Below are 14153 nucleotides of genomic sequence, written 5' to 3'. Positions count from 1 at the left end.
TAGAGGATGGTCAGACTGAGTCTGACTCTGTCCTTAGTGGAAAGAGTATGATACAGAAGAGAGGAAACCCAGGAAAGGAAGAGAGAAGAGCAGTCACATCCAGAAGAGAGAAGCAGAAGCAGACAGGTAGAGGCATAGACATGGAGGGCAAGAGAGCAGAAAGATGGAGGTAACAGGTATTGGCTGGGGTCCTTTGGCCTTTTAAGTTATGATGGGATGTGTTACAGTTACTTCTATAACCTTGCCATTCTGGTGGAGACACATAGAAGCCCCAGGCTACGGTGATGGGGGTCAGAGAGGAAGGACCCACCAGCTACTTTCCAGAATGGTTACCCCGCAGAGGCCATGAGCAGACTGGATGTGAGTGGGTATGAGTGTGAGCTTTCTGCCTCCATCTGTGTACATATGTGTGTGAGTGTGTGTTTGCCTGGGAAGGAAGGGAACCAGCTGAAAAAACTTTGGGATGAGGGTGGATATATGTAGGCCCTTGGCCAAGCATGACTTAGCAAGGAACCTTAGAGAACATTCAGAGGCTTGACTGCCTGAGTTTGAATCCCAGCTACATCTCTTAAAGCCTGGGTGGGCTTTCAGTGAGTTCCTTCCACTCTCTCGGCCTCCCTCTCTCATCTGTAAAATGAGGATGTAAAGCTCCCAATCTCATATAGTAATTAGAAGAATTAAAGGAGTCAATACTCTGTGTTTGTGATAGCCTTAATAGTGCCTAGCATGGAATAAGTGCTATTATATATGTGTTTATTAAAGAAGTGAAATAAATTTGGTATTTATTGTTTCATGAGAATGTTATTTGTTTCCTAGGGCTTCATAACAAAGTAGCACCAACTGGACGGCTGCAAACAAGCAGATTTATTCCCTTTCAGTTTCAGAGGGTAGAAGTGTGAAACTGAAACGTTGGCAGGGTCGTTCTCCCTCTAGAACTCTTGAGTAGAATCCTTTCTTGCCTCTTCCTAGTTTCGGGGGGATACTGGAAACCCTTGGCTTCCAGCTGCCTCTCTCCATTCTCTACCTCTGTCCTCACATGTCTTCTCCCTTCATGTCTCCATCCAAATTTCCAAATTTCCTTCTTGTAAGGATACTAAACCTTTTGGAGTAAGGCCCACCTTAATGATTTCATCTTGATTTGATTCCATCTCTAAAGACCCTGTTTCCAAAGAAGGTCACGTTCACAGGTACCAGAGGTCAGGATTTCAATGTATCTTTAGGAGGGGACCCAAGGCAACCAAGGACAGTCATTTAAAAAGCATCTCTTCTTGCCTTGGTTCTAAGATACCAACTGCCCCTTGTAGTGAAATCAATATCCCGAAAGGGGAAAGGTCATGTCCCCAGTGACTCAGTAGGGGATCAGGAGACCTAAGCTGGCATCCAGATATCCTACCTCTTTTTCTTTCTTTTTTTTTTTTTTTAAGATTTTATTTATTTATTTGACAGAGCAAGAGAGATCAGAAGGAGGCAGAGAGGCAGGCAGAGAGAGAAGGGGAAGCAGGCTCCTTGCTGAGCAGAGAGCCCAATACGGGGCTTGATCCCAGGACCCTGAGACCATGACCTGAGCTGAAGGCAGAGGCTTAACCTACTGAGCCACCCAGGCACCTAGATCTCCTACCTCTTGGTCCCTCCACTTCCACAAGTGAAACGTGATAGGGACTCTTCACTGATTCAGACCAGCCGAAGAGTGGATTCTCAACACCAGGGTCTTCAAACTTTAGCTTGTGCTAGAATTCCCTGGAAAGATTATTAATCATCCAGAGTTTCTGATTCCGTAGGTCAGGGGTGGGGCCAGAGAAATTGCATTTCTAATATGTTTCCGGGTGAAACTGATGTTGCTGGTCCAAAGACAACACTGTTCTACATCGGTGGTGCTCAAGATTGGTGGCACATGGTAATCACCTGGAGAGCTTCTGAAAACCCCCATGCCCAGGCTGAACCCCAAACCGATTAAACTAGAAGCTCATCGGTAATTTTTCAAGCTCCCCAAATGATTTGTGTAGCCAAGGTTGAGAAGTGTGGCTCTAGGACACATCAAAGGATGTTTCTAGAGAAAAGGCATTCTTCAGGACACCCACTTGAGAAGATTCCTATTTAATAAGTAATGAGGCTGTTTAAATTAATATGGCTGTCTCCTGTATTTAAAAGATTACCAGAGAGCATGTATTGAGTGCTTACTGTATACCATGCACTAGGATCACTGCTTTGCCAGTCACATACCGTTTCATCATCACAACCACCTTCTGGGAAAGCACTGTTGTTCCTTCTTTTCAGACTGAAGGAAACTGACATGCAGAGGGATGAGTAACTTGCAAGAGCTCATACAGCTCGTCTGAGACGGAGCCAGGTTCTGATGCCAGGCTGTCTGGCACCAAAGCCAGTGTGTTAACTGCTTTGCCATTCTGCCTCCTGAGAGAAAGTGGTGTGTTCTCCTTTAAATTCTGCACATATCCATAGCCTCATTTATGCTATCAACTATGATGCGGTGTAGCCCAGCCCCTGCCTCAATTACAGTAATTCTGAGTTAGTGAGGTTTGGATTAATGAGGTTTTGCTGCATTCACAAGGGACGAAAATCATGTGTACCATGGACGGAATTGGCACTTCTCATTTCATTCCAAAAAGAGAGGTGGAGGGTTGTTCGAACAGGTGTCCTGCGCTGGCAGATAGAAAGCAGGGTTTGGGTCCTGTGGCCTCTGCCATTGTGCCATGTGCCTTGGCTAAGCCCCTCCTCTGTCCGGGCCTATTTCTTCTTGAGTAAAATGAGCGGATGGTTCAGTTCCCTTATATTTCTGATGAATAACTTCAATTAAAGATTCCATCTTGCCAGCTCAGGGACAACCTGGCTCCAAAGGGGAGAGGGCCAGCTTGTAATAGGAGTCGAGCCTCAGTTGTGTTTTCTTTGTCCACTTTCTATGGGCTGAGGATCTCTCTCTGGCTCCAGTGTCCTCATCTTTGTTGCTCCCCAGGAAGGTCTGTCCAGAGATACCAATAGAGGATGGGTCAAAGGAAGACCCCTGTGGGGAAAAGAAAGAATGCCTTCTCCATGTCTCCGTAGGAGCATGGGCATAGCTCTTCATGCTATGGGGAGCCCCCAGGACCCTCCCCCAATTGGCTGGAGCCTCCCGTTCCCAGCCCAGAATAGATTCAAGGGTTTTACAGAATCCAGATGGCAGAATTCCCTACTGCCTCTTTCCCAAGTGGCTTCTCAGTCTCTACTTCAACTTTTCCAGTGATGGAATGCTCATTTCTTCTGAAAGCTTAAGCAGGGCAAGGGCCATGCCTGGTTTTTTACATCATGGTCTCTTTCTAAGAGCTACTGGTCCAAAGTAGGTGTTTATTAAACATTTTCCCAACACACCAGTGAGCAAAGAGGAAGACACTACTAACTTTGGGAAGGAGACAAAGACTTCTAAGACTAGGGGACGTTTGAGTTGGGACTTAAAAGATGTAGAGAGAGAAGATCACCAAAGAAGAAGAAATGAGAAGGATAGTGGGGACATCAGCACTTCCAAGAGAGACCCAAGCCCTTCTAGTTGGTTCTTTCTTCCTTTTCTCAAGCCAACCTGTTTCTAATTCTGTTCCCTGGGGCCACAACAGAGCCAGACATCAGATGAGTGAAGAGAGCATTCCTAAATATTCCCTCTCCTTGAGAAATAATCCCCATTGTTTCCTGCGCTCCTTCTCTCGAAGTGTGATTTCAGAACCTTTCACAGCCTCGTATTCCTCTCCCTCGGGCCATCGCACCTGACGCTACCCCTTATAAAGAGTGGTGCCGAGAATAAATCATAGGACTCACAGTCCATCATGGGGCATCTCCCCTGCCACCTACACTCACTCAGCTCACAAGCAAAGGTCAGAAAGATCTCAGAGTGATCGGTGAGAAGAAAGAATGCCAAGAGCTATGGTCACATCACATTGTTCCCACCTGTCAGAAAGAGTAAACTTTGGATTGCCAGGTCTTAAAACATTCTTCAGCTCTAAAAATGTCCCTGTAGAGGAATAGAAACGCTTCCATGTATGTTGTCTTTTTACCAGCGTTTGGTACCCCCTGCTGGTGAAATTGTGTGACCCAGTTGGCAAGAATCTCAGAACAGTTAGAGGAAAAAAATCCCAAGTTTCAGAAGTCAAAAGTACTTGAGTCTTGAAGGATCTGAAGATTCCATGAGTGATATGACTATCCTATTTATCATGTAACCATTTTATGCGATTTAAAAAAAAAAAAAACATTCTGTGGTTGTGGCTATTCCATGGGCTCTAAGTGAAAAAAAAAAAAATTCTGACTTCTGTAAACATTCCATTAATTCTGCAAACATCACAAGAATTCTATGACAACCACCGGAAGAAAATGCTAAGTTGTCAGCCAAAAATATTCATAAAGTAGAAATATTTCAGGTCACAAACTAATTTTGTGCACCTTTTTCTTCCTCTTTCCTTGTATGTATCTTTTTTTAAAGTGGTTATAATTTGCAGTCAGAGTAGCATGGCAATTTTTTCTGCACTTCAAATTGTAGACTTTTAAATATAAATTTGTACAACAAATTTATTGAGCCCTGGCTGTGTGCCAGACACTTAGCGAGAAATTGGAGTAGGTGCAAGAAGTCAAAAGCCCTTCACCCAAGAGGTTCTTGCCCTAGTGGGTGGGAGAGTTGAATTCACTTCAGTTCAACTAGACAAGTGCTTAGCTGACATGGCAACAAAGCTTTCCTTAATCTACTGAGAGGGTTCAAATCACCTGTTGGCATGTTCCTACCTCCATGTGTTTCTTCTCCTTGGCTTTCATCACTTTCGTGACTTAAAAAAAAATTTTAACGATTTTATTTATTTATTTAAGAGAGAGTGAGAGAGATCCCAAGTAGGCAGAGAAGCAGGCAGAGAGAGAGGAGGAAGCAGGCTCCCTGCCAAGCAGAGAGCCCAATGCGGGGCTCGATCCCAGGACCCTGAGACCATGACCTGAGCTGAGGGCAGAGGCTTAACCCACTGAGCCACCCAGGCTCCCCACTTTCGTGATTTTATATTTGTTTCTGTATTTATCTGTTTAGCACCTTTCTTTGCCAGTAGTGTCTGTGTTCTGTGAAGGTCAAAGTCATGTCTGGCTCTTGTCATGGTGATCTTACACCTAGCAGAGACTGGTACATGTAGGTGCTCCATAAATATTTGTACAGTGGATGAGTCAGCCAAGAAGAGAAAACCACAAATCTAGTTAGAGGAGCAAGAGAAACCTCAAAGGAAAGGTGGCATTTGAATACCGCTGAGCCTTGGGGGATGCAGAGGAGGTGGCCCATGGAGAAGAATGGGGACACTTTAAGGAGCGGAGAATGTTGAGGAATTGTTGGGGATGAAGATAGGCAGTTGGGGGCCGCCTGGGTGGCTCAGTGGGTTAAGCCTCTGCCTTCAGCTCAGGTCATGATCTCAGGGTCCTGGGATCGAGTCCCGCATCGGGCTCTCTGCTCAGCAGGGAGCCTGCTTCCTCCTCTCTCTGCCTGCTTCTCTACCTACTTGTGATCTCTGTCTGTCCAATGAATAAATAAACTATTAAAAAAAAAAGAAGATAGGCAGTTGGTGTTTCCCAAGAGGACGTGTGTGTGGAAGATAAGACTGAGTTGAAGCCTAGAGCCATAGGCAGAGGGAGTTTCATGCCCTACTCAGAGGCTTGGATTTCCCCCTCTTCTAAGGAAAGAAAGGGAGGGGAATCAGTTAAGCTCCATGATTATAAGAATAAACATGATTTTTTCCTATATTGCCAAGAGGGTCTTTTAATGCTTAAATTTTGAATTCTGATACAATACAGATTCCAAAACTATGGTTTTGTGTTTTATTTCCTTCTACATCCTTTCCCTCTATTTCCGCTTTGTAGCTGTATTTGCCAGTTGCCGAAACACCTGCCTATACGTGTTTTTTTTTTCTATTTTTTTTTTATTTTTGATAAACATATATTTTTATCCCCAAGGGTACAGGTCTGTGAATCACCAGGTTTACACACTTCACAGCACTCACCGAGCGTATCATGCTTAGCGAAATAAGTCAAGCAGAGAAAGACAACTATCATATGATCTGCCTATACGTTTTTAAATTGCCACAGAGTATCATTATCACCGCAAACACTGTCAGCCATGGGCTTAAATACTAAACACGCCATCCTCCTCAGTTTTTACAACTTGGTTAGCTGTCCAGTTCTTAAATATCTATGTTTTGGAGAAGCTCGATTTTTCATTTTTCATCCAGGTTTTCAGAGCTACCCAAACATTTCTGTTAAATGCCTATTTTTCATAGATGCAGCAAGACCTTTGTTTTATTATTATTATTATTCCTTTGGAAACAAAGGATTTGTGCCTGAGACAACTCTCCCCATATCATTTTACCCTTAATGGAAGGAGATTGGTGGGAGTTCTGCCCTTACAGAACTATCAAAGCCTCTAGTACACACTCACTTCTAGTTTGAAAGTTAACTTTCTTCCTGGATTTCCTTTTGTTTCCTGCTGGGGCCATGTGAGGAGAGCTCAGAGAGAGGCAATGAATCTGCTGTATATCTTTTCAAATTTATGATTAAGAAGGTCACATATACATTTTTAAACACACTCCTTTTTGATAATAAATGAAGAATAAAATGTTGAAATGTCATCCGTAGTAGACCCACTCATTTCTCTTTCGCTGGTGCTCCCCCTGCCCCCAGTCTGATGGCCTGGAGATGGTGAGAAAAGGCCCAACTGGTCTAATGCTTTGCTCCTTCTTGTTTCTGTCTGAGCTGGAACGCAATGCCTATAGCTAAAGCATCCTAACCAAATGATGCATTCCTTTCCCTGAGGGCCATTCTTTTCCGCGGGCCAATGGGAGACAGAAAGAGAGTGGGGGGGGGGGAAGGAAAGGTAGGAAGGAAAGAAGGGAAGAATTCCATTTTAGGCTGCATTTGTCTTCAGCTTGGGGCCCAAATTGGGAAGATAAAATTCTCTTGTTGGTGGGGATTTCCTGGATCCAGATTCACTCTTCCTGCCTCGCCACTGTGCTCTGTGCTTTCAATGCCAGATCGACATGGACTCCATGCCCCCGGCTTCCAGCTGGGTTTAGCTAATGAGAGCCACTGTTTGGGGGTCAGGGTGAGAGAGGAGGATGTAGTCAGGGTGTTTATGCCCCTAGTTCCCTCCCTGGGGGGGGGGGGGGGTCGGCTGGATCCCTTGAGAGAGAGTTGCTTCTTCTGGGCAGGTGGTTTTCTCTTGTCTTCACAACTCTCTCCTTGGGAGTTCTGGTCACTGCTTCCTCTGCTTGTCCCACATGGTGGCCAACAGCTCACCTGTCATTACAATGGACCTTGCATTCTCCTTTACCCTTCTTACTTTCAGCAGTAGTCCTTTTACACATAAACTGTCCCCAAGTTATCCCCTCTTGAGTGTGCCATCTGTTATTTTTCTGTGAAGACCGTGTCTACGTTGATGGACCATGCGAAGGGGTTACTATCATACTATCAAAGCAGAACTGATCCTAGATGAACTACCCTAAAATGCTTCTAGGTCTAGGGGTCCCTGGATGGCTCAGTCATTAAGCATCTGCCTTCAGCTCAGGTCATGATCCCAGGGTTCTGGGATCGAGCCCCACATCGGGCTCCCTCCTCAGTGAGAAGCCTTCTTCTCCCTCTCCCACTCCCCCTGCTTGGTTTCCCTCCCTTTCTGTGTCTCTCCCTGTCAAATAAATAAAATATTTAATTAAAAAATACTTCTATGTCTGGGATTATTGTTTTGTATCATACCTCCTCTGATAGGGAGATCATTACTTCTTGAACAGCCTATTTTGTGACCAGACAGGCTCCATTTTGGAAAGTTATTTTTTATATGGTGCTGAATTTGATTTCTCTGAGAGACCTGTTGTTTTTGTGCTGAGGTAGGAGTGACCAAGTTTGAAATTGAAGCCAAGACCTGTGCAAAATGGGGCAGCAGACCTGGGAGAATTTACCCCAAAGATATCACATCACAGGAACAAAATAACTATATTTAGAATCAGAAATGTGGGGAAATCTCAGAGGAACCTTGTTGGTTTTTTAGAAATATTTGAAGAATTGCTACATGCAAGAGGTATTAGCCATGTTCTTGTATTTCTAAAGATCTCAGTACAATCAGTTAACATTAAAGGGAGTTAGATTTGAAATCCATATGAAGAGCTTTTTAACCCATCAGCTGCTACAGAAGGTGTCAAAATCTCTACCACTTGATATCTAGGGATTTCACAGTGGGTCTCCCGGAATGAGGTTGGACCAGTAGGGATGCCATAAAAGCAAGAAGAGCAGTTGCCACGTGTTGAATGTTCTCTGTGTGCCTGGAACTGTGCTCGATGTGTTTCACACTTGCTCTCATTTAATCATCATGACCCTGGGGCGCTGGCCCAGTTGTTTCCCCCTGTACATAGAGGATGAGTTCAGAATTTGAAGAGGTTAAAGAATTTGCTAGGGTCATGGGATGGCGAGATGGTGATGGTGAGATGGGATATGAACCCAGGCCTTCCTGGACAAAGCCAATGATTCTAACCTCAGTGGATGATGTCAGAGTGATCTAGGGAACTAGGTGACCACACACTGACCTCACCTCTACCCTGCCTTTATGAGTTAGGGCGTCTGTGTCCTTTTATCAGCTCTTGAAATGATTCTAATTTATACCCGAGTTTGGGAACCACTGCTTTAAGCTAGTATTATTATGAACACCACCTGGTTCTGAGGATCTTTTATTCCTATGGGAATAGTTAGTCATCCAGTTCACCTTTCAGTTTTCTCCTTTGATCTACAAGGCTGACTACCCCCACCCCCAGCCTTACCCTTCACCAACCAGCAGACCCTACTTCAGTCTACCATTGGTTGGTGTGTTATTTTGTAATCTTAGTCTCTTAGTTCTCCATTGTGAATCTCATTCAGAGCCCTAGGAGCAGAAAGATCCATCTGATCTCTTCCCCCGCTTTGGAAGGAGAGCAAGGGAAGCATCACCCAAGTCTCATTGATTTCCCATTTTAAGTTCAAGTAAAGAACATACCTGTTGTTGGAAATGAGCCAGGTTAAGTCTCATATTTCTGAGTAAAGGAAAGCCATTAATGATTTCAGGAGGTCTTAGGCTTATTCCACCTTGGCATTGGAGGACCCACCATGACTGTTTCTGGAGAATGAAACAGGTTCAGGAGTTGAGGATGATGAGTGGGAAAGAAGAGCAATCTGGTCTTTCCAATCCTTTAATACAACTGAAACCATCTAACTGTGATTTTTTCCCCTTGCACATGTCCCAAAGGAAGCTGGCCAAGAAGCAGAAGGAGACACAGAGTGGAGCCCAGAGGGAGATGGGACCTGTGGCCTCAGCCGACAAACCCACCACCAAGCTCAGCACCAGCCGCAACGATGAAGGCTTCTCCTCTAGCTCTCAGGATGTTAATGGATTCAGTAAGTTGAGCCAATTAAGTGTAAGGGAATGCCCATGGTCCAGCTTGACCCTGGTACCTCTGCTACGGACCCCTCACAGTGGTTAGATGCTATAGGGCATGGGCTCAGGATGCTTTCCTGGGATGTTCCAAGGATGAAGGTTCTCCTTGGCAGAGACTTGAAGCAGCCCATCTCGAGGGAAAAGAAGGATTTAAGACTGTCCCCCAAAGCAGATGGAAATGGGAGCAGACCATCTTAACTGCTTGTTAACAAAACTATTAACAGTTTTGGGGTTTCTTTTTTTTTTCCCTAAAAAAGAGGACATGGTTACGCCCATAACGAGAAAAACATACCATACTGAATTGAATACAGTTTTCAAAACAGTGTTTCATATAAACTATGTAAGGTAGGTGCATCATGGATTATAATGGTTTGTATTTTAAGTGCTTAGGAAACAGAGGCTCAGAGAAGCAAGTTCTCCAGTGTCCCATAGCTGATGAGTAACACATCCAGACCTGCAAGCCAGACCTCCCAAGCCTGGCCGGGTCCAACGCAGAGCCAGTGTTCCAAGTAGTGTTCAGTCAAGAGCCCCTGAGCCCTCATGCAGAGTGGATACAGGATCCCAAGCCAATAGAAGTGGCTAAGATTTTAGGGCAAACCCTAGTCCAGAGGAGAACCTCAGAACTGGCAACATTCAAAGCTACCTTGGTGGTCAGACTCAAGAGAGCTAAAAATGAGCTAACTCATTTTTCATTAAGCTAGTCTTTTTCCTAGTTTTATTAGAAATGCTTGATCCCACAGCCTCTGCTCCAGATTAGGGAAATTCAGAAACTCTAAAAAATATGAGCATAGACAAATGTCCTCCACACACTGCGTCAGTGACGAATGGAAGAAAACATAATTTGTAAAAGTGACATAGACAGGGTCAATTTGGGCATGGTGAGGGATCGTGAGAAAATGAAGGAAAAAAAAGAAAGAAATATTTATTGACCATCTTTGTCCTCTCCACACCCTGTAAGATACTTTGTATGATTGGCCCCATTTTGTAGATTAAGGCATCCAAAGGTCCATGCAATTGGCTGACCTTTTCGGAGGGTCTTAGCTAATTCCCGATGGATCCAGGTTCTGAGGCTAATGCAGACCCATGATTGCTAACGTCAGGTCCAACACAGAACCCATCTGAGAAAGTTTTCAAAGAAATATGTAGGCTGTGCACCTGACCCACTCAATCGAAATCTCCTGAGGGAAGAGGGGGAGGAAGATGACGGGTAAAGTGGGATGTGGATTTTGTAAAAGTCATTTAGACAGTTCCTGCAGGCACACTGGTTAAGAACCCTGAACTCTGAGGGGAGCGATAGCCGTTTTCAAATATTGACATGCTGCCTGAGGAAAGAAATTAGTTTTAAACCTATAAAAAGGTTGAAAAAATAGTAAAATGAATACTCGTATACCTTGTCCCTAGACTCACTAATTACTCACACACGCTCTCTCCATGTGTGTTTGTGTGTGTGTATATCTCTATATCTCTCTACATATAATAGATATTATATAAAATATATATGTATGTATACATACACATATATATGCATATATGTATATATGTATACACATATGTATATATATGTATACATATGTATATATATGTATACACATATGGAGAGATCGTGTGTGAGTAATTAGTGAGCATGTCTATATATATATAAAATGTGATTTTGTATATATATATGTATATATATGTATATGTGTATATACATATGTATACATGTATATATGTATACACATATGTGTATATATGTATATATGTATACACATATGTGTATATGTATATATGTTTATACACATACACATATGTGTATACATATATACATATACACATATGTGTATACATATATGCATATATATGTATATGTATACATACATATATATTTTATATAATATCTATTATATGTAGAGAGATATAGAGATATACACACACACAAACACACATGGAGAGAGCATGTATGAGTAATTAGTGAGCATGTCTATGTATATACATATATATGTGTATGTATACATACATATATATTTTATATAATATCTATTATATGTAGAGAGATATAGAGATATACACATACACAAACACACATGGAGAGAGCGTGTGTGAGTAATTAGTGAGCATGTATATATATATATATATATATATATATATATATATATATATATAAAATGTGATTTTCTAAGCCATTTAGAAGTAGCTTGTAGACATCATGACACTGTATCTCCAGAGAATTCAGCAAGTACTTCCTAAGAACTAGGAGAGCTCTTCAACATAACCACTATAAAATTATCTCACACAAGAAATGTAACCTTATTTCAGAATCTGATACACAGGTCTACAGTTGAATTTCCTCAGGGGCCCCCAAGCGTTGGTTGCTGTGGCTATGGCTGTTGTTTCAGTCCAGGGTCCCGTCAAGGGGCTCACATTATACTTGGTCATCGTGTCTCTCTATCACCTTCCACCTGGAATGGCCCTCCCGCCTTTAATTTTTCTTCCAGGGTCCTGACATCTTTTAAAAGTCTAGGCCAATGGTCCCATAGGATGTGGCACAATCCATATTAATCTGATTTTGTGCATCGTGATCACATTCAGGTTAATGTGTCAGCAAAAATGCGACCTTAGTGGCATCGTCTACCCTCCTTTTGTGCTGTTTCAGGAGACAGATGCTGTCCCGTTGCCCGTCGTTGGCCATGCTGAGTCTGCGTACTTCTTAAGATTGCGTGATGACTTTAAAGACAAAATTTAACATCGCATACTGATTATTTCATGAGCAAATATTTAACGTCCGTTTTCCTCAGAGAGCAGAGCAAGTTTGTAGTCTCCCTCCCCACAAATCCAGTGCGTTTTCTTTTCTCAACACAGATGAATCACCGGGATTCATACTTTCCCTCAGGACTGAGGAAAGGGCAGAGTGGCATAGATGGCCAGGAGAAGCAGACAGGGTGTTGACAGAGAAATGGGCTTTTCCTTAAGTCCAGAGCTTCCTGAGAGTCTCTGCCTGATTTAATCTCTCACCGATTCTCCTGCTTTGGGCCCAGGGGCCAGGAAGTTCTACGGTGAGTCTAGCTGATAGAACATCCTGGCCAAGTGATACCCATTCACCCAAAACCTTTCCTGGATAGGCCAGATTCTTGTGCACATCTTTTTTCCATTTGTAGAAATGCCCTGGGAAGACTGAAATCCAAAAATATTATAGTCATAGCTACATACCCTCAAAATTATAGGTATTTGATCTTGAGCTTTCTCATCTCAAGGGAAAACCTGGGTAATGCCAGTTTCTTGGATTTCAAGGGGAAACATCACCACTGTTTTCCCCTTGGGCTAAAACTTACAAGAAAGCACCCACGACTCAGGTAGATTGGCCAGCCAGAGAGGAAGAGGAAAGCTGTCCAAGAGAATCTAATTAGACATCTTCAGAGTAAAGAGAGAGAATATTTCCAAATGACTGATATGCATGTGTGATTTATACATACAAACAGAGACATATCCATATGTACATAGGCAAAGACATATATAGACAGATATACATGTATATACATTTTAATGATATTGCTTTTAGAAAGACAGGGAAAAAAATTGAACTGGCATTATACTCAATTTTGCATTTGTTTGCATCCCTGAATATTTCAGGACTCTATCTATGCATCTGGTGTCCTCAGGCTATAGCCACAAACACGCTCTGGGGATTCTTTTTAATGCCCTGGAATGCATCAGGTACCTTTTAAAATGCCCTGTGGAACCACTGGGATGAGATTTGAGGGGGAAAAATGTAAGTAATGCTTACACTAGAGATGTAGAAATTGCTTCTGAAACCACCCTGATGTATGTAAAATTGAATCTATTTTCGCGGCATTAGGGAAGTGACTGCCTGGCTTCTGCATCGGCTTTAGGAGGCCCTGAGATGATTTGCAAATGTTGAGGATGCACTGAGAAAGGCAGAGCCCGAGAATACATGTCACATCAGAAAAGATTACAGAAGAATGTGCCCTGAGCAATTATTTCATTATTGAACAGGTGGACTCTTGCTTAATTTAAACTCCCCTTCTCCCTACATACGTTGATGTTCTGGGGCTTTCTATTCCAAATGACTGCTAAGTTGTGCAGCAGCCATTCAGGCAAGCCTCTGGATTTTGTAAGAGAAAAATGACCTCCGGGCTGCAAGGGTGACAGGGCGCTGTCAGCGCTGGGCCTGGCTTCAGAGGGCTGCAGCAGTCTTGAGAAAGGGCACGCCACATTTCAAGGACAAACAATGTGGATTGTCTTCGGTTTGAAGAAATGCTGGGTTTTATTAAGTAATCTCATTTTGATCTTATCGCCCTGTATACCTGATTGTTGTTGTTTTTTTTTTTTTCCTGAAATCTTTCGCTCGCTGGGATAATTTTCCAGGTCTTTCTTCTGATGCTATCTTTTTATATCTGTGCTTACATCTTCTTTTTTATCTCTTTTGTTCCTAGTGTCATCTTGTCCGTGTTCATTTCAGTTCAAATCAAAGTGCTTCAAAACAAATCCCTGTTGAATTTCCATGATAGTGATGCTGGCGGGCCAGGTCCGAGGACCCAGAGGGGGTTCTGCAGGACCAGTCACGAAGGTCCCTAGCTGTGCACAGGCTAGAAATCAAGCACAAATCAGCAGGAGGTGAAAACAGAGACAGTGAAGGTACAGAGCGTCTGAGAGATTCAGAAAGGAAAGCAGGGAGTCTTATCTTTATTGGGGCCTGGGGGGCTTTACAGAA

The 14153-nt window shown here is 43.1% G+C and overlaps 1 protein-coding gene across 12 annotated transcripts in view; it reads left to right on the top strand.

Moving 5' to 3' along the window:
• PTPRT (protein tyrosine phosphatase receptor type T) overlaps positions 1-14153 on the top strand; it is a 1054416-nt gene that overhangs the window by 906781 nt on the left and 133482 nt on the right. For all 12 annotated transcript variants that reach the window (XM_059407029.1, XM_059407023.1, XM_059407028.1 and 9 more), the window contains one exon: positions 9257-9405. In XM_059407029.1, coding sequence (XP_059263012.1) covers positions 9257-9405 — 149 coding nt within the window. The remainder of the gene's footprint in view (positions 1-9256; positions 9406-14153) is intronic.

This window comes from Mustela nigripes, chromosome 7 (genome assembly GCF_022355385.1).
Source record: "Mustela nigripes isolate SB6536 chromosome 7, MUSNIG.SB6536, whole genome shotgun sequence".
NCBI classification, from domain to species: domain Eukaryota; kingdom Metazoa; phylum Chordata; class Mammalia; order Carnivora; family Mustelidae; genus Mustela; species Mustela nigripes.
This window is presented reverse-complemented; position numbering and strand designations above follow the sequence as displayed.